Raw genomic sequence first — 26,457 nt, 5'->3', positions numbered from 1 at the left:
AGCCTTGCGAGCTCAACGTCGCCGATGCCAAGCTCGACGTTGTGGATGACTCCCTTGACATAGTTGCCTTCGGTAGCAGCGTACAACGCTACTGCATTCTCTTTCCCGTTGACGTGAATGTTCTTGAGAGCCAAGATTTTGCGAGCGTTGTCTTCGTTTTTGGTAAGCACCACAACGATGTTTTACTCGACGTTGGGGCAGACCAAATAGGTGCAGGCTTAAATGGCGGTGATCCCAGCCGCCGTGAAGATGGCGGTGCACGAAGATGCCGTAGCAACTGGTTTTGCGTAAATCCAGACCATCTCGGGGTCTGATGATAATCTTCCGATGCATAGAAGGTAGCTCTGGCATACGCAAGGCTGTGATCACTCTCTTGTTCAAGTCAGCCGCCCGGCATATGCTTTCGACTCCAACCTTGCTGCTGTCTTAAAAGTGTTCTGAAGCAGAGACAAGCCGCTCTTTGCTGCTTGCCTCTTCTTGGCCAATTTAGATTGAACCACTTGCCATTCAGCTCCTTTCATTGCTTCTATTTCACCTTCTTCGCCCCTTTCGATGGCGTTGCAGACGCTCGGAAAGGATTAAAGTGACGTCGAAACGCTACCTGCCATTGCAAGCGTAGCCATGCCGACGCCACTCGGCATGGCTGGCGTTCCCACCTAGGTCAGACTAGGCTTCAGTGGCTCAAAGCTGAAAGGGCCGAAAAATGTCTAAAACTCACTCAGAGACGACAATCCGCACTTCCTCTTGATCAGGGGGATGATATGCACTCGATGAAACAAAAATCCGGATTAAAGGTGGCACATCAGAGATCACACAGATTCAAAAAACCGGAGTGACGCGGAGGCACGTCTGCACAGCTCAGCGTCCAAACAATGTCTTTATGAACATCTTACACGACTGTCAATATGTATGAAAATGCTGCGGAATAAAAAATGAGTTACCGTCTGTCTTTGAGGTTGTGCTTGTGATGGGAATAATGAATTATAAACTTCATAGGCAGCTGTCGTTTGCCAACAATAAGCATTATGACAAGTTAGCTTTCCGTCACCCTCTGTGACTTGCTAGGTATGTCACTCACCTGCATGTGGATTCCGCCGTACGGAGTCTCTCCTCGAGCCAAGTAGTACGGTATGTTTGACATGCTCTCCATTCCGCCGGCAACCATTACAGCCTGAAAAGAGAATAAGGCACCAAAATTTTTTATCTTCGAGTCATCCACAGTGTAGTAGCTACCCATTTGGTGGCATTGAAAACCAGGCACAGTTATAAAAGGCACGATAAGTTGAGCAGGTGTACTGAAGCATTCACTTAGTGGTAAAAATGTGCATACTACCAACACGCACTGCAGTACGCTATCATTCGCATAGCTTCATGACACCGCGGAAGCCATGCAAAGACGTTGAGTATGAACGATTAATTTTTATTAAATTTATGGTGATAGCTTTTTGCACACTCTAGAAGTAATTCTGCCGTCGCCGTTATCGTCGCCGTATGGTTCCGTGCAAGGTACAAGGGCAAGGGCATGACTCCAAGCACCGAATTCTCTACTTGCGAGAGAAAGTGTTCGAGGGGTAGCGAGGATCGCAGCTTTAAGGGGTCATGAAACGCTCTCTTTAAAGCGACAATGCAAAACCACTGGCGTCAAAACGCACTAACTAGGTGTCGTCATCATAAGTAATGCTTCGCCTATCGAGAAACGTGCAACTCTTCGCTACGTGAGAGTGCCATCAGCGTCTTTTCCATACGCAGTCGGCGCTAACTTGAACAATTACGTCATATTATGGAGCGTTATTGTGGGACGCATATCGATATATGGCAGACGGCGATAGGCGACTTTTGCGTGCGCTCTATATGCCGTAGAGTTCCGCGTTCCTCAATAAGCAAAGCGTCAATGCAGCTACACTCGGGTTGATAATATAGTTAGCGCATGTGGCTGCCAATGGTGCCGCATCGTCCTAGTAAAGCGACCATTTCACGACCCCTTTAACCCTGTCGTGACCGCGCAAAATTCATTGTTTTTGTGTTGTCAAGGAATTATCTTTTTGTGTCAACGAAGTTTATTGATGCTATAGCGTAGAATAATTTTACAAGAATTGGTCTGTGTACCTGTGCAAATCTGAAACCACAGCTTTATTTCAAATATATAAAAATTATCAATGAAAAACTTATAACAGAAATAAAAAAAATTAAACACCAGTGCTACTTCGCACTACCTGAGCAAATATAAAACAAAATATACGTGTAGAACCCAAGGCGTTTACAAAAGAATGCAGAAAATGTAAGTTATGTAAGTACAAAAATTCATTAGATATATACAAAAATATAACCATTACTGCCTCAAAATAGTGAACTGGGCTAGTAGGTTTGACATTTGACATAGAAGAGCTAAGGCTTGTAAAAAAAGAGATACTACGAAGTAGAAGGATGATCTGTATTCTATGTGTGCCTCTGGTCCCAGGCTCTTCTTCTTCTAGGTAGTGTTCCTTTTCTTCCAAGCCTTCACTCTTCTATGGCAAACATTCTTGCCTATTATGTCGCCATGAGATGTAGTTTCTGGACGTGGTAAAACTAAGGTAATGTTGCACATGTTTTGCACACTGACTCACAAGAAACTTCCATGATGTTTTGAGGTACTAGCCGGGAAGGACCCATTGGGGCCTAATAATTTTTGTTTACTCAACTTCCGTTTATTGATAAAGTAGTTAGCTCTTGCGCTAAATCTCAGTTTTTGTGGTGGGTGCTGGGGACCCTGAGGGGCCTTCCTATGTGTACGTTACAATGAACAATACAACGCGTTTCTCAACTTGCCAAAACTTACAATTTGTATTTCCCTTTGACCGTATTGCCCCTCAAGCACTGCCAAATATGTGAATGTCGTTTAGCTTTCACTATTATCTCATGCATAGAGACGTTCCGACGTGGTTTAAAAATACATGAAGCAGATCAATCGTTCATGTCTTCCAGCACAAACGACACGTGGTGAAGCTTCCCGTGGGATGCGGCGGATGTCTTTTCCGTATTAGATACACTTTAGAAGACAGACAACACCTTGAAACTTTTCCCAGCTGGTATCAATGACGGTAGCGGGAGGCCTGCAAAGGTGTCGTCGACTTCAATATCAATGAAGGCGGGAACCTGGACGATGCTGGTGTACATCAGAAATCCGAGAACTTGCACATCTCCTTCTCATTCACATACCTCCAGGGTACATAACTCTGAATGTGCGTTGGCTTTTCAAAAAATATGGATTCATGCAGTGAAAATTGGGTTTATTTATTAGTAAAAAACAACCCTCCGCACTCGGCGTCATAGTGGCACCACCAGTGGTGATACAAAAGAAAACTGCCGCTATGCGAATATCCGTGATATTTGCTAATAGCTTGAAGAGTAAAAGACGCTGGTAAAGCTTATAAAAAATAAACAACTTGTATTAACAAACTGCATGCGAACGAGGTACAAACAAATGTTACAAAATAGAAAAAAAACACTTTGGAAATAAGTCATCTAAAGAGTGACCCTGTGGAATTCGCTCCGATTGGGTGCACTCTGATTTGGGTGCACCCGAATGTACTCCGATTTGGGTGCACGTTAAAGAACCCCAGGTGGTCGAAATTTCCGGAGCCCTCTACTACGGCGTCTCTCATAATCATCAGTAGTTTTGAGATGTTAAACCCCGCATATCAATCAATCAATCAATCAATAAACCAGTCGCCCGCATGTCTCGTCATACCAGTGTTTAAAATCATATTTCCACGTTTAGGGTTCACTTACGAATTTGCAACCAGCAGAATCAAATTTCTTGGTGTAATGACTGTTTATTATGAGTGTCATACATACATTAATTATGTAGTAAGGGGTGATAACTGTATTTTTTTACTTCTATTCGCGACATTCCGAAATTGTAAAACGAAGTGTTGCGTACGCCTGTATGCTCAATAGTTGTCAAAAGTTCTAGGCGCACGCCATTACCGGATGCCTGATGAGCCGAGTGAAAATATTCACGGCCAGGCTACACTGCACCTGCGCCCTCGCTTCTTACGGCCTTCGCATCGGGTGTAGTACATGCCTCTCGCTTCTGTTAAGAGGGGGGCACTGCGACCTGGACCATCCTCCACGTCTCTGTGCAGCGCGCGCAACGCCAGCGCCTGAGTTCGGGCGTGCTTCTTCACTCACAGTGCGTTAAGAAACAAGTTGCCCAATCATTGAAGACACACAAATATTATTCGGACTCCTTTTTTTTCTTTCAGCAATTGCTGCACCTTCGCACGTGTTGAACGATGGTTCGATACTTCGGAGCGAAATCTTCCTATCATAGGCAGGTATCAACCCGCATTTTGAACGTCGCTGTTCAGTGTTTACGCGTGCAAACACTTACTGCGTCTTGTCCAGTAAAGTCATCTAGTGAGGTAGCAACATCTAGATTTGATTCATTGCTCTCCGCTTTTCGCTTTCTTGATGTTTGACGTAGGGGTAAAGCTTGTGAAACAGGATCTTTGCGAGGCCTCTGTGCACGTGGAATCAAGTAGTAATGATAGTCTTCGAAGAAAGTAAGGGTGGAGTCAAGAAGAAGTTGTGTGATGCGGCATGCAGGCACAGAGTCTTCATTGCGGAAATGTCTGCTGCATGCGACAGTCGATGCAGACTTGTCGTTGACGGTAAGGATGTCTCTCGCAGTATTTTTTTCCACTTAGCGTACATCTCAGCATTGCGTGGAAACTGGTTGAAAGAAATACTACCCGCACTAAGATTCTAGGACCGTCTTTTCGAGTCGACAAATCACAGCATACTGAACACTGAGAAAGCACCGAACAAAATGTAGCCGCGGTGGGTGAATGCCAGAATAAAGCAAGCCACGCCACTGAGAAAGAGAAATTGACAACAACCTCCTTGTAGCACTAAGCCACAAGATAATTCACAGGACTTGGAAATTGACAGCAACCTCCTTGTAGCACTAAGCCACAAGATAATTCACAGGACTTCTTAAAAAAATGCTACTTGCCGGAAAGTTGGAACGTAGTCAGTTTTTCTTTCTAAACCTTTTTTTTTCAAGAACTCTAAGGATAGTGCAGAACTGATTTGAACTGGAGAGTTATAGTTCCAGGCCAAGTGGTTTGCGAGCGTAAGCAGCGGTGTTTTTCGCATTCTTCGTGAATGAGGCTGCATAAGAAAGGAACAAAAAAGAGCTTGGGGCCCCCAAAAATAATGTTTCCAGGTGGTGTTAACACCTTGGAAATGCACACTACTACCCTCAGGGGGTGTCGTCCGATGGGATTATTCAGCAGCAAGAGCCCTCACTCTGTTTTTCTCTTTACACTCTTCTTACACGCAGTTCCGGATACAACTCACGTACGTGTTTCAAAGAGCTGTCAAAACACGTACCGCAGCTTTTAGCTCTCAAAAACACTCCAAATTTATTTGTAAAAATAAAGAAATAGAAAATAGCTAGCGAAGAGAGGGCGTGCTCGTGGTTTTCGTAAGCGACCTTTCTTAATTGCGGCTTCATTGTCCAGGCCAAATTTATTAGGTACCCTCTGCTTGCAAAACAGGTGCAGCGTTGTTCATCTTTTTCTCTCTCATCTCTTTCTCTCTCTCATCTCTCATCTCTCTCATCTCTCATCTCTCTCATCTCTCATCTCTCTCATCTCTCATCTCTCTCATCTCTTTTTTGACAGTGTTAGAGGCCTTTTAAATTAAGCCTCATAAACCGATTCTTCCGCATTTTTGTTTACTTTCAGCTGGTATTATTCACGAGGTCATGCATATACTTTTCATTTTGTGATGCGCAGTCTGATGACATCAGTGTTTTTTTTAAAGGAGACGATCCTTCATATGCCTTCTACTTCTTCAATAATTCCCCTCCCTTTATTCGTCAAAACCCCCCTTCCGTGGTTTCACATTAAGCAATCCCCTCGGGCCGTCTGCACGGTGCAGGACAGATGCAAGGTCAGGGTCGCAGGGCCCTTACCGCCGATGGGTAGCGAAGCATACTCAGAAACTGTCCCATTGCTTTCGCGAACGGTGAGAAGGCCGTAGGAAGCGCGCACAGGTGCAGTTTAGCCCAGCCGTGACAGATTAAGGAAAGTCGATTACCTGGATGCCCTGATAGTATGCTTGACTGAGAAGCTCTTAAATGGCCCCAGGAGTAGTAATAAGATTGACAAACCGTAAGAAAAAGTGAAACAATGGCCTATTGTGTTGCCCTACGCTCATGAGGTTCCTCGCGAGCTAATAAAAATCGCGCACAGGTTCTGCATGCCCATGAAATTCACGACTCCTAACCAAATATTCTTGCTATGTCATTAGGTCCACAACCATTGGCGTAATATCAAATTTGTGCAATGTGAGACATTCACACAAGTTTATTGCATGCGAAAGAAAGTTGTTTATTTGTTTCCCTTTTTGTGTGGCAGAAAGTATACTGGATAAACGAAAAACCGAATCAATACGTGACTGTGCGAGCAGAACTCCACCCAGAAACATGGCTATTTATGGCAAAAGATGCCAGTGTCGCAGGAAACTTGATTGCACCAGGAATATAAAATGATGTATTAACTCAAAAGACAGAAAATAGTAAACAACTTTACAATGCACCACGCCAGCCTTCAAATGTTTTTGTTAACACTTCTTCGCTATCATTAACATAAGCCGAGGTGTCATTCGTGCAGGGTACAGAAACTAATAGACCTCGGGACACGTGGGTGTCAGATTGAAGGTAGTGTATTTCTTGTGGTATATGGCGCATGTGAGTGCTTTAGGGGCGAAGCTCCTTATTGCATGGCTTGTGCGTCCCTCGTAGTATGTAACCACCAGTAGCACATATCCGAAATAGCAGTCCTTACGATTTTAACCTTCAAGGTGGTTCCGGTGAGAGATTTCTTCTGTGCGTTGTTGAACAATAAAAGATAGTGCTCAATGCACATGTTAATGGCTGCTAAGGGGGAATGAGAGACAGGAGCATTCTGCCTTTAGGTAACGCGCACGCTGCGATCCCCATTAGCAGCTATTGGCATGTACATTGAGCACAATCTGACAAGAAAGGGTTGATACGCTATACTCGCTGGGTGTAACCTCCTTGGTTTTGGAAAGGTTTAGCGAGCGTTGGGCTGCATAGCCATGAATACAGTGAACTAGTATATACAATGAACTCGAGGTGGTTAAAGGTGGGAAGTAAACCCGAAGCGCAAGCCGTAAGAAAATGTGCATGTGCCACCTCCCGTTTAGTCCATGAAATGTCCGCTGGATGGCGGTGCTTCTATATGGAGAATATATGATGAAAAGATGCGAGATGGTGGTACTTGGAGTGCTGAATAGATGGACGAACGGACACACAGACAGATGCATGGATGGACGCATGAACGGACGCAGGCGCGGATGCATGGACGAACGCAGGGACAGACGCACGAACAGACGCATGCACGGACGGGTGAATGGACGCATGGACGGTTACACAGACGTACGCAGGAACGGACGGAAGCAAGAACGAATGGACGGACGAATGCTTTGCCCCACTACCCATCATTCACTCCATGGATATGCTGCCATTTTTTTTCATTCTGTTTATTTGGTGCCCCTTTTTGCTTGTGCATATATTTCGTCATAATTCGGTAAAAATAAAAACTTCTTTGCCCCTGGGCTGTGCCGTAACTTACGTTGATTTCTTTTCCTTGCAACCAGCAAAAGTTCTCACCCTATTTCTATGATATTTTCAAAATCACTCAGGCAGCGTCAGGTAATAGCGTGGTAACAGGATTACTTACCAGGTCTAAATACTTTATACTTTTCACTCGTCATCGATCATCGAAACATGTGGAAGATCAACTTGACATCCCATACATAGTATTATATTCCTAAATACATCCAAAAACTAAATCTTTGAAGAAAAGTGGAACGGTCATAAGTCACATGTACTCAGCATGGAACAGACACTAAAGATAATGCGTCAATCTTTCGAGGGCGGGGCAATCATTGCAATCAATGCAGAGGACGAAGAAGAAGGCAGTTTCCACCTACGATGAGATTAGGTGAGAGTGGAAAAGGTCATGCGATTTTGGTTTTCCGGTGGCAGATCAAAATGGTTAATGAGGATAGTGGTTAATCGGTGGCTGAAAGAGCACGCCCTTTAATACGAGGCAGCAGTGACCTGCGCTACACGAAGCTCAAGATCTATTATAATATTATTATTATTATTATTATTATTATTATTATTATTATTATTATTATTATTATTATTATTATTATTATTATTATTATTATTATTATTATTATTATTATTATTATTCACTGTTTATTCACACAAAAACAAACATTGCCTATGTTGAAAAAACTAAAGGCAGATTACCCCAGGAAGATTACCATCATCTTTACGGTATGGCGTAATCTGTTATAGAGTAAATAATCTTGTCATTCTACATAAAAACCTTATGAATTCACAGCCCGAATTCTCCCGCTTTCACGCAAAATAACGTTAGCTCCCTCACTTTTTTTGTACTTTCCAACTATTCCAGCACCAATATTTCATATATGATTTAATTATTTCTATCGATGACCTGTTTACCTGTCCACTGATGTCTGTTATAGCCAAGGGTTCATGACACTAACTGCCCTGTCACGCACCCACATGGACATCTTCACATTCAATTAGGATCGCTGCGTCGTCTCCTTGCCTTCTCGGCATACGTGCATTTTTTTTCTTCACTGAATCTCGCCTTATAACGACGCATTCTTAGGAAAATCGACCTCGCTCCAAACACAAAAAGCACATCCACTTGAATTAGGTTAAAGCTCAAGCTTGGTAATTTTTTCTGTACCTTTTCGGAGTTCAACAAGAGTCGGCTTCTTTATCTATCACTGTTTTCTAATGCAACTTTCCCGCATTCCTCAGATTTAGCTTAACGCTCTGTGTCATCATATCGCTTACACTGCCAGCCGTATACATTCTGATGAGTCCCCTGGTTCTTTTTCTCATCTTGATATTGGGGTATCTGAGCTGACACACAAATACATAAAAGAGGCACACAAATAATTTCCCATATATTTTTCAGCTGTGTATGAATTCTTCATACCAGAGGTTGGCAACTTGTGGCCCGCGGGGAAGTGGTATGCAGCCCATAGCACAACCTTTGCGTCGTGATTGCGAGGCATTAACCACTGAGCCATTGAGGAGCACCTCCTTAAGCGTTCGAATGGCAAGCTATTTATATCTACCACTTACAGCTGTTGGCGGGTGTCTCGAGGGGAATTATCGTGTTTTCAGCATTATCAGTAAGGTGGCGCAGTGAACGCGCGGCGGCTCTCATCTCTCACGCGTACTTTGGCCCGCGTAGAGAATAAGGACGTGTACGCTTGATCGCGCGCCCTTATATTGCAGTGGCAAGGAATGTACGCCTTTGCTAGCCTTTGAGTTTCGCCGGAACGACTCTGTTGTAGTTGTCGGGCGCACAAAGGTGACTGCAATCATTGCACAGCCTGAGTTTGCAAAAATAGCGCGCTTTTCAGACACACTGAAGTAAGAACTGAGACGCTTACTCGCGTTCATCTGTACTTGTGAGTGTGTTTCGGGCGTCATTTGTGCGTGAGAAACGCGGGGAACGTTTTAGGCTGCTCGCCATTCTGCGCGTGACCTTCCAATTTGTAGCTATCGCGTTCACTGCTTCGGCTTTGAGGCAAATCTGTGACTTTTTTTTTCTACGCGCGATCATAGAGAGAAAGGTGAGAGTAGATAAAAAGAGTGCTGACTTCAAACTAACTTCATTTCGCAGAGTGACAAAGTGTATGTGTATAAAAGGACGATAAAGAACAGAAGATAAAAGACAAGCCTAATCTATGCATGAGTAGTTGAAGCACCCGTGACGGGTCTTCGATTGCTTAGATTGAAATAGGCGTTCCTTCAATCTGCTGTGTCCTTCTTTCCAATGTTCGAACGCTGAAAATAACTGACAGTATGCCCACCAACTAGACCAAGCTCCCACGCTTGTATATATCTTGTACCTTTTTTACTGTTACACTGCGGTATGTTTTTACGTAGGGTGAAATGTAGGGTAGCAAAAGAATTGTGTATGGTGAAGTAGGGTAATTTCAACAACGGCGTATGGTAAAAAATCGGTTGCCAACACTGTATGAAAGCTTTGCATGCGCAAGCTTTCACAAAATAAGTAGGCACTCATACCTTTATATGTGATGTGTTCTCGCACCACCTTTTCTCTCGTCAGTATTAGGTCAGCTCCGCCAGACAGGATACAAGCGGAGTTACCTACTAGCTTTTCTTCGTATATCATTATAATTTGTTGTTATCTGATGTATTGCTTCACACTTGTGGCTAAAGTAACAATGTTATCTTTCTCGCATTCAGAACGTTGAAATTTGTGGCATATATCTTGCTGTAAATTGTTGAAACCTCCCGCGAAAATGTCTCGCCCATCGGACGAATTTGGCAACGACGAAGGGGGAGAGAAAGTATAGTGGAATAGAACACGCTCTTCAAATGGATGCTGGGTTTTGCATCGTTTCCTTTGGCCTTCATACGCCCGAAATGGGCCTTTCACACATACCTTACTGAATTTCGTAAAATGCCTGTAGCATGACAGGTTTCATAGCACGTGCAGTTTTGGCACAGCCGTATGTGTAAATACTCAGTGCTAAAGTTTAAGGATCAAAAAATAAACAAAGTGCTCCTAGAGTAATTAGGAGCTTTCCATGAACAACTATGAATTGAATTTTACGGAATATGGTCCTCCTAGTGAAATGCCTGGCATCAGGTAAAGGACAGTATTGCGCCTTAGTGTGGCCTCTTAAAACAAGGTGTTGCTATTTATAAACTGTGGTAGATGAAGGATATCTAATACTAGTATTATTACCATTCCATAGTATTACTCGCGTAGGCACATAGGTATCCGTATACCTCCAACGCTAAGGAGCAACCTTTTACTGATGTTTAGGAGTTTTCAGAGCACTTAAACGCACGCATAACATAACAGAGGAAGGTGATGACACCAAAAACACTCACTTTCAACTGATCTTTTGTTTACGAAACAGCATAAAACTTTCTTCGATGAAGTCACATGATTTTAATGCTGGCTTCAGGCCTACCAACCGGCTTCATGAAAGGAAGTGTCCTTATTACGCCATTTTATGAAAAAATTACAAAGTAAAAGTAAGCGTTTGTGTTGTAATCCTCTTCATCTAGATGTTCGTTGTGTGCATGCGCTTAAGGGTTCTGCTATAGAAAAAAAAACGCGAAAATCAGTGCTCTCGTAAAAATTACATTCCTAGGAACCAGGACACATTTCTTACGGTAAAGATGCACAAATGCTGAACCCTTTTGTACCTCATCACCCTAGCATAAACTACACGATGATACAATTTATAACAACGTGAGATGTATATATGGAGTTATTTCGTGTGTGCACTGAGGACATCTTTGAGAGTGTAAGTAAAAGCTCGTTCTTCTTATTTTGGTCTTAAGATCGGCTGACTCGAGAATGCTGTAGCATCTCTAGCAAACATTTTCTTTATTCATTTACCAACCTAATGCTTTGTTTGGTGCTCTCAAAATTGTTTTTTTTTTATTTTGTGCACTCATTATACCGCTGTCTTCGCGAAATGCCTTGCACTTCATGTGGAGGATACCTTTTATCTTTTGGGGGTAAATGGCATGGCTGTGATTCAGGTTTCTTCATGCCACTCAAGAGCTAATAAACAATTATACTCAGTTACTTCTCAGGTTAATATCATTGGCCGTTTTCTCTTTCGAGGTGCTATGCTTCCCCGATATATTGCTTTCCGTTCACAAGAAATTGTTTCTTTGAAGTAGTATTTTATATTTACCCCTTATAACTCACCTGAGATCCACACATGAGGCTCTGAGCTGCCAATATGATTGCTTTCATTCCCGAAGCACAAACTTTGTTTATTGTTGTACATGGTGTAGATAGTGGAAGACCTGAAACAAATGAAAATCCACACATGTGCTAAAGTTTGTTGGTGAGTATAACAGAAATACAGGGACTTCGGCCTTCGTCTTTTGTTCGTTCACATTTTAGGACGCCAAATAGCCTGTCCAGTAGCACAACTACTAAACACCCCCTTTTAAATGACCGGATATGTGCGTGCATAAACGGTGCTGAAGAAGACTTTCGTATCCTGGAAAGAACGGTCACGTCCTCATCCTCCTGCCTGCTCGACATTTTATCGTGGTTGAAATATATGAATCAACACCGCTTTTGATTTGATTTCATTAATCGGTGTTGCTGAAGTCCTGATGATTTACTCTGTTAGGTCTTTTGCGCAACCCTGATCGTCACGAGGCAAAGCTGTTGGGAGAATTAAAGTTGCAAGTGTGTGCTTGTCCGCGTCTGTTTCTTCGTCTATGTCTGACTATTGGCAGCATCAATTCTACTTAACCATGTACCAACTAGCCCGCGTCGCGTTGGATGGCAATGGACTTCTGTAACGAGGAGCCCACCTACTACGAGAGAACAGCTATAGGGTGCTGTTACCCTAAATGAAATATAATTTTCTACACATGCAAATATTATTTATAGTCTGAAGCATGCGTTTAAACTAGCTATATTACTTTGCACTCTCCCTGTAACAATTCACGAGCTTTTGACACAATCGGCCTGGTTTTTCCCACAAAAAATAAGTTCCCACAAACAATAGGTTCTTTCCACAAACACTAAGTTCGGGTTCCACTATCATAAGAGTCACTGCATATTTATGGCGACCATGAACTGACGCTCTGGGCGATGTTTGTATCAGCAAGCCTTCGTATGCATTGTCACCCAAAGAGCTGTATTTTCGACGTACGAGGTGATGGGTGGTTTCATATGTGATGACTTCTTTTTTTATTTTAAGGCGATGAGATTGTCACGCACGAGCTTATTTGTTCGCCTGGCGATTATGGCTTGAAAGAAGCTGAGTGTTCTAAAATAAACCTGTTGTTGTTAGTAGCGCTTTCTCCACTCCGTCTATCAATTCTTGTTTTCATATTTTGCCTCGCGCAACAAAAATTCTTTCAAATGCATCACCAAAAAAGCCCACATTCGAACTCTCGTGCTTTAATCTGCCAAGCATTCTTAAGTTTGCGATTTATTGTTGAATTCGAGTATCTGACTTACTGATGTTTCAAGTTTCCAAAACAACACGTCGACGAAAACGTGCTCTCTTTTGGGAGAAAGACGTAATCTCATTCCCATTCCATTCCGCGGATCTTGCGCTTAATTCTATTCCAGTTCAATTCCTCAAAGCTTTGTCATCATTTCATTCCCATTCCATTCTAGTGTCATGAAAATGTGGAATGATTCCGGATTCATTCCATTTCCGGAGTGGCAGCTTCGTAACACTGATTGATAGCTCCTGACAATGATCTATAAAAAATCGGCAGTTGTCTTTCCTTTCAACGTAAATTAGACCAAAATAAATGCAGTAACACACAAAAATATTAGTCTACACCAAAAAATGTTTCTGCATTGATTCTCGTTCATACGCGAAAAGAAAAAAAATACATGCGCACGCTGGAATCCTTGCATTCTGCTTTCTGCCGCAGTCCCCACCACCGCCGGAATCTACAGTGAATGCACCCTTTCACACTAGCCGAGCGCGTGAGGTGATACTCGCTGGGTTTACTGCAGAGGGCTGCGATTCGGACGGCCGGAGAGAAACAGCGCCCACTCCCGCCATCTTTTGATAAAGTATTTGGGGCGTGTGACGAACAAGGAAAAAAGGAGAATACATAATAGGGCGCAAGTTTAGCCTAATCTAGACCAAGAAACAGCACCCAACGTCTCAGAGGCCATAAACACCACGTGCAAAATCTATGAGACAAAAACAACTTTTCAGGGTACGACAGTTCTCTAGAACGTGTAACGTGCTGGTGACGTAAAAGAACGAAAATAAACGTGCGTGGCAGTAAACTTACCTGCTCCGAGAGCTGCCTGCCTTGCTGGAGCCTGGCCAGCACCAGAAGAGACCACATTTCCCATAATGACTTCTTGCACATCTCCGAACGGGATCGCTGGAGCAAGAAAAAAAATAAGGAACCACTTCTAGTGATCAAATGGAACATATGCATTGTTTAGCTTTACATAATTTCCTTTTTCGTAAAAGAAATTAAACATTCCCAATAATTATTTATCAATTGTGACTCTACATAATGTCATACGCACTTCTCGCTATGCCTTTTTATGCAATCTGGAGCGAAAAGCATGACAGCAGGAGAAGGCAACTGAGTTAGCTAAAAAGAAATGCAGGTGAATGTCTGTAGAATAATGATAAAGTCGGGGCGAATGTACGCTTAAGCGTTAGAAATCTTGAGCTGTGGGAAGAAAACTGAAGAATGAAAAGATGACGAACATCTGGACTACTTGAAGAAACAGGGCAAAAAAAAAGAAAACATTTATGACCCCAGAGTCATCTCTAACGGTAGGTAGTTTACAAGATCATTACTGCCAGTCAGCTCCTCGCATCTCTTCATGGCCCAAAGCTGGAACCGGGGCTTGTTGGACAGAACTGCCTAGATCACATCTCAGGTGATGCAATGAATATGAGTTTAGGGTGAAGGAGAGTGTCTTTTCTGCAATTGCAGAGAACATGGAAGAAGATAGATAGTTCTCCGTGTAAGTGAGCAATAGGAAGTGTTGAGGTCTCGGTAGATATTCGAGTAACAATCATCATCATCAGCCTGACTACGTTCACTGCAGGACAAAGGCCTCTTCCATGTTCCGCCAGTTAACCCGGTCCTGTGCTTGCTGCTGCCAATTTATACCCGCAAACTTCTTAATCTCATCTGCCCACCTAACCTTCTGTCTCCCCCTAACCCGCCTCCCTTCTTTGGGAATCCAGTTAGTTACCCTTAATGACCAGCGGTTATCCTGTCTCCGCGCTACATGCCCGGCCCAAGTCCATTTCCTCTTCTTTATTTCAACCATAATATCCTTAACCCCCGTTTGTCCCCTAATCCACACTGCTCTCTTCTTGTCTCTTAGGGTTACACCTACCATTTTTCTTTCCATTGCTCGCTGCATCGTCCTCAATTTAAGCTGAACCCTTTTTGTAAGTCTCCAGGTTTCTGCTCCGTAGTTAAGTACCGGCAAGATACAGCTGTTATATACCTTCCTCTTGAGGGATAGTGGCAATCTACCTGCCATAATTTGAGAGTGCTTGCCGAATGTGCTCCACCCCATTCTTATTCTTCTAGTTACTTCATTCTCGTGGTTAGGCTCTGCGGTTATTACCTGCCCTAAGTAGACATAGTCTTTTACAACTTCAAGTGCACTATTACCTATCTCGAAGCGCTGCTCCTTTCCGAGGTTGTTGTACATTACTTTCCTTTTCTGCAGATTAATGTTAAGACCCACCTTTCTGCTCTCCTTGTCTAACTCCGTAATCATGAGTTGCAATTTGTCCCCTGAGTTACTCAGCAATGCAATGTTATCGGCGAAGCGCAGGTTACTAAGGTATTCTCTATTAACTCTTATCCCTAACTGTTCCCATTCAAGGCTTCTGAAAACCTCCTGTAAGCACGCGGTAAATAGCATTGGGGAGATTGTGTCCCCCTGCCTTACACCCTCTTGATTGGTATTCTGCTGCTTTCTTTATGAAGCACTATGGTAGCAGTTGATCCCCTGTAGATTTCTTCCAGAATGATTATATATACTTCATCTACGCCCTGATTCCACAATGTCTGTATGAAGGCTGATATTTCTACTGAATCAAACGCCTTCTCGTAATCTATGAAGGCTATGTATAGTGGTTGGTTATACTCTGAGCATTTCTCTATTACCTGATTGATAGTATGAATGTGGTAAATTGTTGAGTAGCCTGTTAGAAATCCTGCTTGTTCCTTTGGTTGATTGAATTCTAATGTTTTCTTTACTCTGTTAGCAATTACCTTTGTAAATAGCTTGTATACTACAGAGAGCAAGCTGATCAGCCTGTAATTCTTCAAGTCCCTGCCATCTCCTTTCATATGTATTAAGATGATGTTAGCGTTCTTCCAAGACTCTGGTACTTTTCCCGTCAGGAGACACCTCGTAAACAGGGTGGCTAGTTTTTCTAACACAATCTGTCCTCAATCTTTCAGCAGATCTGATGTTACCTGATCCTCACCAGCAGCTTTGCCTCTTTGCATGCTCTCTAAAGCTTTTCTGACTTCTTCTATCATTACTGGTGGGGTGTCATCTGGGTTACTGCTAGTTCTTATAGTATTAAGGTCGTGGTTGTCTCGGCTACTGTACAGATCTGTGTAAAACTCCTCCGCTATTTTAACTATCCTATCCATATTAGTAGCTATTTTGCCTTCTTTGTCCCTTAGTGCATACATCCGACTTTTGCCTATCCCAAGTTTCCTGTTCACTGCTTTGACGCTTCCTCCGTTTTTCAGAGCGTGTTCAATTCTCTCCATGTTATACCTTCTTACATCGCATACTTTACGTCTAATAATCAACTTCGAAAGCTCTGCCACTTCTATTTTGTCTGTTGAGCTTGACACTTTCATGATTTGACGCTTCTTAATTAGGTCCTTCGTTTCCTGAGAAAGCTTGCCAGTATCCTGTCTAACTACCCTGCCTCGAACTTCCACTGCACACTGCGTAATGATACTCGTCAGATTATCATTCATTGTATCTACGCTAAGGTTGGTTTCCTCACTAAGAGCCGAGTACTTGTTCTGCAGCGACACTCTGAATTCCTGTACATTCCCTCTCAGTGCTAGCTCATTGATTGGCTTCTTGCGTATCAGTTTCTGTCGTTCCTTCTTCAAGTCTAGGCGAATTCGAAGCCGTCCCATTCTATGGTCACTGCGTCGTACCTTGCCAACCACTTCCACATCCTGCACGATTCCTGGGTGTGCAGTCATTATAAAGTCTATTTCGTTCTTATTTTCGCCATTAGGGCTACCCATGTCCACTTCCGGTTTTCTTGTTTTTGGTAGAAGGTATTCAAAATCCGCAAAATATTGCGTTCTGCGAATTCTACAAGTAGCTCTCCTGTGGCGTTTCTAGTGCCGATGCCATAATCTCCTACTGCCTGGTCTCCAGCCTGCTTCTTCCCTACCTTTGCATTAAACACGCCCATCACTATAGTACACTGTGTTTTTACCGTACTCATTGCCGATTCCATGTCTTCATAGAAGCTTTCAACTGAAGCGTCATCATGGCTGGATGTAGGCGCGTAAGCCTGTACTGCCTTCATCTTGTATCTTTTATTCAGTTTAATTACAATGCCTACCACCCTTTCATTATTGCCATAGTGTTCCTGTATGTTGCCAGCTATGTTTCTGTGAATTAGAAACCCCACCCCCAGTTCTCTTTTGTCTGCCAGGCCCCGATAGCAAAGGACGTGCCCATTCTGTAGCACAGTATAGGCCTCATCTGTCCTCCTAACCTCACTGAGCCCTATTATATCCCATTTAACACCCTCTAGCTCCTCGAATAGCACAGCTAAACTTCCCTCAGTAGATAAGGTTCTAGCGTTAAACGTTGCCAAGTTTAGGTTCCAATGGCGGCCTGTCCGGATCCAGAGATTCTTAGCACCCTCTGCTGCGTTGCAGATCTGACCGCCACCGTGGTCAGTTGCTTCGCAGCTGCTGGGGACTGATGGCCGTGAGTGATTTGACGTATGCATGTGGGAGGAAGTGGCCAGATACTGCACCAGGGTGGCCAATCCTTCTCTGGTGAGGGAGTGCGTTCCCGGCGGTGGTTACCGGTGAGGCCGCACCCCAGGCCTCTTAATGCAGTTCCATCAACACGCGGATTTTTTTAGATGCGGGGCATCTAATACTCGAGGCTTGTAGTGCGGCGCCGTCCGCAAGCTTCCTCCTCCTTCTTCCACCATCTGTACATCCCTTCCTCCTCTACGCACCGCGCGCGCTTCACTCCTCCACCATCTGTGCACCCTTCCTCCTCTACACACCGCGTGCGCTTCTCCTCTTCACGAACATTCGCTAGCTGTATAATGTAGCGCGCATGCGCCGTCACGCTTCGAGAACATCGGCAGCTGACGCGCGCGCATGCGCCGTCGCGCTTCGAGAACATCGGCAGCTGACGCGCGCGCATGCGCCGTTGCGCTTCTCCCCCTTCTCGAACGTTCGACAGCTGACAGTGCATGCGCCGTCGCGCTGTATATATACTCAAGGTCGGCGCTCGCTCGCTCAGTTGCCGCTCGTCGGTTGGTTTGTACGGCGCGTCGACGTCCAAGGTCGCGGTGAAATGAATTCCAACGAATCCACAAACACAATGATCGACGTCCCTTCGACCAGCGCCGCCCTTTCGCATACGTGTGTACGTGTTCACTCATTTAACACCCCCTCCTACTACCACGTTAACCAATTTAGCCATCGACCCAAGTAAGTCGCAATTTAACACCCCATTTCACAACCACGTTAACCAATTTAGCCATCGACCCAAGTAAGTCGCACTTTAACACCCCGTTAACCAATTATATTGTCCCGACGTCAAGAGAGAGGTCGAACTAGAAGACGCTGAGAAAACAGCAGCGGGTCGGTCTTTTTGTTAACCGCGTGAGAGAGAGTTCCTCATCTTTGTCGTTGTTGCATTCTGCATAAAAGCGTGCAGATGCGCGTATGCGCTGTCGCCTTCGTCTTTTTCGCGGGACGCACATGACATTTGCCTCCCTCCAAAAATGGCATCGTCCCGATGCGTAGCCAAGGCACTCTACTTATAAAAACGCACATATGCACCGGCACGAAAAGGACAAACGAGAGTTAGCTGGACAAGTAGGGTTTCATCCGGATGACATGCACGATTTCGGGTGCGCAGTTTCGGCGACTGGAACTGCAATTGCCGTCAGGAATAACTTCGTAGTTGATGTCGTTCAATCGTCGGGTGACTCGATATGGGCCAAAGTATCGTCGTAATAGCTTTTCTGAAAGTCCGCGTCGACGTATTGGGATCCAGACCCATACCTTGTCGCCTGGTTTGTAGGTTACCAATTTATGTCGTAGGTCGTACCGTTTCGCATCTTTGTGTTGCTGGTGACAAATACGCACGCGGGCTAGCTGTCGGGCTTCTTCGGCACGCTGACCAAATTCTTCGGCGTCAGCGTGAGTGTCGTCACACTCGTGCGGCAGCGTAGCGTCCAACGTTGTAGTGACTTCGCGCCCGTGTATTAAACTAAACGGCGTCATTCCGGTAGTTTCCTGCCGGGCAGTATTATAGGCGAAGGTCACATAAGGCAAGATTTCGTCCCAGTTCTTGTGTTCTGTGTCGACATACATGCAGAGCATGTCTGCGAGGGTCTTATTAAGCCGCTCTGTTAGTCCGTTTGTTTGTGGGCGGTACGCCGTTGTTCGCCGGTGAGCTGTACCACTGAGCCTGAGAACCGACTCCAAAAGTTCTGCCACGAACGCAGTTCCTCTATCCGTGATGAGAACTGTTGGAGCACCATGCCGAAGGACGACGTTTTCTATGAAGAAATGAGCCGCTTCTGCTGCTGTGGCCCTCGGCATGGCTTTAGTTTCTGCGTAGCGAGACAAGTAATCAGTGGCGACAATGATCCATCTGTTTCCTGTGGTAGAAGTTGGGAATCGGCCCAGGAAATCCATTCCGATTTGGGCGAATGGCTTTGCTGGTACTTGAACGGAATGTAATAAGCCTGCCGGCCTGCCGGGTGGTGCTTTGCGTCTTTGACAGTCGGCACATGTTTGGACGTGATGTTTTACAGCAGCAGGTAGGTTAGGCCAGTAGTAACTGTTTTGCAGACGGGACAATGTTCGAGTGTAACCGAGATGACCAGAGGTGACTTCATCATGGCAGGCTTCCAGAATTTCTTTTCGCAGTGATGCAGGGACGACGAGCAAGTATGGGCTGCCGGTGGGAGAAAAGTTTTTCTTGTATAGGACGTCGTTCCTTAAACAAAAAGATGGCACTCCTCTCGCAAAAATTCGCGGCACGTCTTCCCGTCGTCCTTCTAAGAAATCAATAAGCGAAAGCAGGTCAGGGTCACGGCGCTGCTCTTGTGAGATAGTGGCCGCGTTGATGACTCCCAAGAATGCGGCGTCCATAGACTCGTCATTAATAGCGGCAGGCTCAACGGGTGACCGCGAGAGACAGTCTGCGTCGGTGTGCTTCTTCCCTGATTTATAAATAATGGTCATATGAAACTCCTGAAGCCGAAGGCTCCAGCGTGCTAAACGGCCGGATGGGTCTTTCAAGTTAGTGAGCCAGCAAAGCGAGTGGTGATCACTGACGACCTTGAATGAGCGGCCGTACAGATACGGTCGAAATTTGAGAACCGCCCAAACCACAGCGAGGCACTCTTTCTCGGTAGTCGAGTAGTTCTCTTCCGTGCGAGAGAGAGCTCTGCTGGCATAGGCTATCACTTTCTCGGAGTTATCTTGCCATTGTATCAGTACGGCGCCCAGGCCTACATTGCTTGCGTCGGTGTGAAGTGCTGTTGGCGCTTCCTGGTCAAAGTGTGCCAGAACCGGAGGTGTTTGGAGGCGTTGGCGTAATTCGTTGAACGCTGTTTGTTCCTTTTCGCTCCAAAGATAGGGGACATCCTCTCGTGTGAGCCGCGTCAGAGGCGCCGCAATAGACGAAAAGTTGGCGATGAATCGTCGGTAATAAGCGCAGAGGCCTAAGAAGCGTCTCACTGCTCTTTTGTCATGCGGTGCGGGAAACTTTGCGACAGCGTCGATTTTGTCCGGGTCAGGTCGAACACCTTCGTGGCTGACCACGTGGCCTAAGAAGCAAAGTTCGTTGAAACCGAAATGGCACTTCTCTGGCTTTGAAGTCAGGCCAGCCGAACGTATAGCTTGTAGAACTGCGAATAATCGACTTAGGTGTTCCTCGAATGTAGCTGAGAAGACGACAACGTCGTCTAGATAAACCAAGCATGTCTGCCACTTAAGTCCTGATAGCACAGTGTCCATTAAACGCTGAAAAGTGGCTGGCGCTGAGCATAACCCGAATGGAAGCACTTTAAATTCATAAAGACCGTCGGGCGTCACGAAAGCAGTTTTCTCACGGTCTCTCTCGTCGACCTCTATTTGCCAATAGCCACTTCGCAGGTCCATCGATGAGAAATAGCGTGCATGCCGCAGCCGATCAAGAGAGTCATCTATACGTGGCAGTGGGTAGACGTCTTTCTTCGTTACTTGGTTTAACTTGCGGTAATCTATACAGAAACGCAAGCTGCCGTCTTTCTTTTTAACCAATACCACGGGGGATGCCCAAGGACTCTTGGAAGGCTGTATTACGTCATCTTGGAGCATCTTCTGAACTTGCTTTTGGATCTCCTCACGTTCTTTCGGAGCCACACGGTATGGGTTTTGACGGATCGGTCTCGTATTTTCTTCAATGATGATTCGGTGCCGTGTCAGTGGTGTTTGCTTGACTTTCGACGTGCACGAAAAACAATTTTTGAACTGGTGTATCAGCTCTAGTAGGCGCTGTTTTTCCGAGGCTGACAGGTTTGAGCAAATGTTGACAGACAAAGGTGTCGAGGCTGGGATGGTCGCTTCGTCCGGTTGCAAAGCGAAGCAATCTCTGGCTTGGTCCACGTCGTCGTAGTAGGCAATCGCGGTGCCCTTCTGGATGTGACGACGCTCGTTGCTGAAGTTGGTGATGAGGACTTCTGCCCGCCCATCAATTAGTGCCAGAATGCCTCTCGCTATGGAAACACCTTGCGTAAGCAATAGCGTGTCTATTCGCTCCGCTATCACCTCCTTACGGCACGGCCATTCACACAACACCGACACAAGGCAGCAAGATCTCGGCAGGAGCATCACATCATCGGCTACACGTAAACGTTGCAGTTGTTCTTCAGTGGTGGCGTCGACGTAAGGATGGGAGGAAAAGGTGACGATACGTTCTGGGATGTTGATGATAGCACCGTACTCTCGCAGAAAATCCATACCCAAAATTAACTCTTTACAACAGTCCGGTAAAATGACAAATGTGGCGACGAAGTTCGAATCATCGATTACGAGCCGAGCGGTGCATTTACCGGTTGGCGTCATTAGCTGCCCACCAGCACTCCTTATGCTCGGCCCACTCCACGGCGTCTTAACCTTCTTAAGGCGGTCGGCGAGCTCTTGTCGCATAATAGAGAAGTCAGCACCAGTGTCAACCAGTGCTGTTACGTGGTGTCCGTCTATAATAACGCTGAGGTCGGCACGTACAAATTCATTGGCAGTAGTACTCGTGGTTGTTGTCGTCTTCGTCATCACCGTCGTCACGTCGTCTTTGTGTAGAGGCAAGGGGGTCTTTTTGGCGTCTCGGCAATTGGCAACCTTGCCCCCGGAGGTCGCGGCAGTTAGTTTCCCTGGCACGGGCTTGGGGAGCGGTTTCTGATGGCGTCCGCGTATCTTTGGCGATTCGGGGAATTCTGACCTCGTGCAGGTGAGGGAGACCGCCAGCGACGACTTGGTGAAGACGCTTGGTTGGTCGGTAGGTAATCAGCACCATGGTCACGAGGGTCTTCAGAGTAAAAAGAAGCGGGCCGAGAAAAGTTTCCAAACCGGGTTTCTCGATGACGGCAGTAGCGCGAGATGTGGCCTGGTTCGCCGCAGTTGAAACAAAGGGGTCGACGGTCGGCAGTGCGCCACAAGTCGGTCCGACGTACTGGTGGTCGCCGCACAGGTTCACGCTGCCACCACGGCAAGGTAACGGGCCGCGGCTGAAAGGGTGGTTCTTCTGGGGCAGGCGGATGACGGCGCACGGCATCAGCATAGGACAGTGGACGTGGTTCGGGTGGTGGCGCCGGTGATGGAAAGGCTTGCCGTAGTTCCTGGCGCACGATTTCTGCAACAGAAGCAACTGGGGGATCGGTAGACGGAAGGCCGAGGGCCCGCAGCTCTTCCCGCAGGATTTGTCGAATCATTTGCCGTAAAGAGTTTTCGGAAACGGCAGCGTTTTGAGCGGCGGCACCAACAGGCGTTTGGTCGGGCAGGCGGTCAAAGTGGCGGCATCGTTGCCGGAGCGCCCGCTCAATGACAGTCGCCTCTTTGATGAATTCATCCACTGTTGTTGGCGGATTTCGTACAAGGCCGGCGAAAAGCGGTTCCTTAACTCCCCGCATCAGATGACGAACTTTCCTTGCCTCGGGCATGTCAGGGTCAGCGCGGCGAAATAGGCGGACCATATCCTCAGCGAACATGGCCACGCTTTCGTTCGGCTTTTGCATGCGGGCTTCGATCATCTGTTGTGCGAGATCCCGTCGGTCCGCACTCAGGAACGTCTCGAGAAGCTTTTGGCGGAAATCGTCCCAGGTTTGGAAAGTAGGCTCCCTGTTCTCGTACCATGTGCGAGCGCTATTTTCCATTGCGAAGTAGGCACGGCCAAGTTTTTCTTGCACGCTCCAACGATTCACCACAGCGGTCCGCTCGAACTGGTCGAGCCAGTCCTCGACATCTTCATACGGTTCTCCACGGAAGACTTCGGGAACACGAGGAGTCTCAAAAGTTACCTGGTAAGGGTGAGTCGTTTGGGCCGGGGCCGGGGGAAGATTCGCAGACGCTGAAGGGGCCGCCATGTTGGTAACAGGAGATGCCGTCAAGAGTTCTGGGCTTAGGCCTAATAGGCGCCGGCTGAATCGGTGTACTGGAGTCGCAACAAGACGTTGAGGCTCCGGACTGGGTGTACGGTCCCGAACAACGCTTTCTTGCATCAGGTTGCAGGCCCCAGCACCTCCACCAGTGTCCCGACGTCAAGAGAGAGGTCGTACTAGAAGACGCTGAGAAAACAGCAGCGGGTCGGTCTTTTTGTTAACCGCGTGAGAGAGAGTTCCTCATCTTTGTCGTTGTTGCATTCTGCATAAAAGCGTGCAGATGCGCGTATGCACTGTCGCCTTCGTCTTTTTCGCGGGACGCACGTGACAATATGCTCCGCATCCTCCTCAGTGTTCCCCCGAGGGAAGCTGCGGGCAATTTTTTTAATCAGGTTGGGAACTGCGCGGCACCGGGATTTGAACCACGGACCTCTTGCACGCGAGGCGGATGCTCTAACCACTACGCCATCGGCGCAACAAACGTGTCACAGAATATTCCAGCCTTATCGCTGATTGACGTGCAAGCTCTGCAATAAGCTCAGGTGTTCAATGCAGGTTTTCAATGCAGTAACAATGCGGGTGGGCAAATATGCAGTTGGAGTCGGTGCCAGGTATCTCTTCCGTTTGGTTACTTTCAGTGGGAAGTTTGTCTTCTTTATTTCAAGCTTTGCTTGGAAAGGCTTTGCGTTCGATAAAGGCTTTGCCATAGCTATGAATTATGATTGCGGCCCTCAATCGGTATGGTAACGTGACTCAGCAATTGAAACATACAATATAAACAAACAGCATCGAAAGTGGCTGCATGTTCGGGGTGAAGGTACGGCGAAAATACCGCAGCAAATTTTTGTGAGGAACGTTGTTTTCGGGTCGCATGATTATGTGTAATAACCAGATTGAACATTTCATTGGACAGGTTGAGCGTACTTTTTGCATCAAATAGTTCTATGCTGAAGGGTTGCATCTATCATGTATCGATAATACGAGGCCCGGGCTGACAGGTATATCTTCTCAATGTAAAAAAGTAGAACATTGAACAAGTGTCTGTTGCTGAAACCAATGTTTCAAAAAGTATTTCTTCTTCACGCTCCAGTCTGGAAGAAGGAACGACTGCTTGTACGAATGTTGGTTCCACGAACAAGTCCTGTTCAATCATTTTCTCTGTATTATGTGCACGAGCGGAAGGAAATATGACTGAAGACAGTGCCTTGATTGAAATTCAACGTTATTAGATATGATTGATTGATAAGTGGGGTTTAACGTCCCAAAATCATCATATGATTACGAGAGACGCCGTAGTGGAGGGCTCCGAAAATTTCGACCACCCGGGGCTCTTTAACGTGAACCCAAATCTGGGCACACGGGCCTACAGCCTTTTCGCCTCCATCGAAAATGCAGCCGCCACATCCGCGATTCGATCCCGTGACCTGCGGCTATTAGGTATTAGGCAAACCCAAATGAATACTAATATATTAAAGAAACCAGTTCTAAAAGTACCCTTTTTCCTATTCATTGATAACGACGGTTCCGTTGCAGACTTGATGCCTTCGTGTAGTATTCAAGAAATTACTGGTACACTGCCAGGTTGTATTATTACGTGCCAAGTGACGCCAGCGGGCACAGAAAACCGCCAGGCCTGCGCGGAACGCCCAGCACAATTACGGCGAAGGCTGCAACATCAGCTTTTCTACAGCTTTTTTTTAACTATTCCTGAGGTTACTGCTATACGCACACTTGCTGGGTAGCCACTACTGCATAGGTATTAATAACTGGACGGCGGGATGGCCGGTATGACGGCTTAGTTGGTATAGCATCAGACGGGTCATTCGGGGGTCACAGGTTTCGTCCCTTCAAGCGAAAAGTTAGCTTTCCGATCACTTGCCTTTACTCACATTTGCGTCAAAATTACGACAAATGACATTCCTAATACTTTCCTTAGCTCTTTTGTTCATTAGTTCGGTTTAACGTGTGTAACAATAAAGCGAGCGCTTAAAATTTTCCTTATTTCGTGCACACAGTGAACGGCAAGCCGGTGTCTGAAAGGGCAACGTGCCTATAGAACCGTTTGTAATAGCATATTTTATCCATCTACTATGAAAATAGACATTTTCAATGATTTTTCATAACAATTACTGTTCTCAGGAAGCTACCATCATTTCGTTAGCGATAACCTTCATGTGGCCTTGAAGATCAAGCAGGAAGAACATTTTCAGACCTCGAAGGCCAAGATGTCTATGAAGGCCCCTTTTCAATCCTTATGATTTACTCATACGGAGTATTTAGAGGGACACTAATGTGAAAAAATAAGCTACCTTAAACTCAGTATGCGCTGAAAACTTCTTTCAATAATATCATAACCATAGATTTATTAGAAGACGGAAAAATAAACGCCACTATTTTACTTCAAAATTTTCCACGACATCCCTCTCGTTGAAGTCATTGATTTCGAAGTATTACTTCGTAGTTTGAGAACACTGGCGCAACTAAATTGCTTGCGCTTTTGTATGTCGAATGGCTCGCTCTCCAAGAAAAAAAAGCGCTTCATGTTCCCCGATTTGGAACGACGTTGGCCTATAGTACACGCTTAATTCTTGACGTCATGGTGCCATCAGCGGAAATATCAAGGTGGTGTCGGCCATAAAATTTCCCGAAATTAACTAGAGGGCACTCTGGCGCTGCGATCGTTCAGCGACCATGGGAATAATGGGTAGTACACACATTTGAGTAGTCTGCGTACTTGCGGACGGCGAATGGTACTTGCGTATTTGTTTATTGCTGTGTTTCGGTTTTGTTTTGAGAAAAAGATTCAACCGTTTTGAATTTCATGACCCGATTTCGAAAGGTAAGTCTAATAAATAAGATGCTGAAGCGCAACCACTGAACATTTGCTAGTATTTGTTTCGTGAAAAAACAACTTCAAGCCACACGAACACACACGGAGCCAGAAGCAGGCCA

General features: G+C 45.7%; 1 protein-coding gene across 22 annotated transcripts in view; it reads right to left on the bottom strand.

Annotated features, from left to right (window-relative positions):
* The window catches only part of LOC119180746 (acetyl-CoA acetyltransferase A, mitochondrial-like), a 227,300-nt gene that overhangs the window by 112,752 nt on the left and 88,091 nt on the right, over window positions 1-26,457 (bottom strand). For all 22 annotated transcript variants that reach the window (XR_012888681.1, XR_012888688.1, XR_012888678.1 and 19 more), the window contains 3 exons: window positions 13,916-14,011; window positions 11,838-11,938; window positions 1,079-1,171 (listed from right to left, as the gene is read on the bottom strand). Coding sequence is in view for 5 of the 22 variants with exons in the window: in XM_075882992.1 (XP_075739107.1) it covers window positions 1,079-1,171; window positions 11,838-11,938; window positions 13,916-14,011 (290 nt within the window). In the remaining 17 variants the exon portion in view is untranslated. The remainder of the gene's footprint in view (window positions 1-1,078; window positions 1,172-11,837; window positions 11,939-13,915; window positions 14,012-26,457) is intronic.

This window comes from Rhipicephalus microplus, unplaced genomic scaffold (assembly GCF_043290135.1).
Source record: "Rhipicephalus microplus isolate Deutch F79 unplaced genomic scaffold, USDA_Rmic scaffold_14, whole genome shotgun sequence".
Lineage (NCBI taxonomy): Eukaryota > Metazoa > Arthropoda > Arachnida > Ixodida > Ixodidae > Rhipicephalus > Rhipicephalus microplus.
The sequence above is the reverse complement of the archived record's forward strand: the minus strand, read 5'-3'. Positions and strand labels throughout refer to the sequence as shown.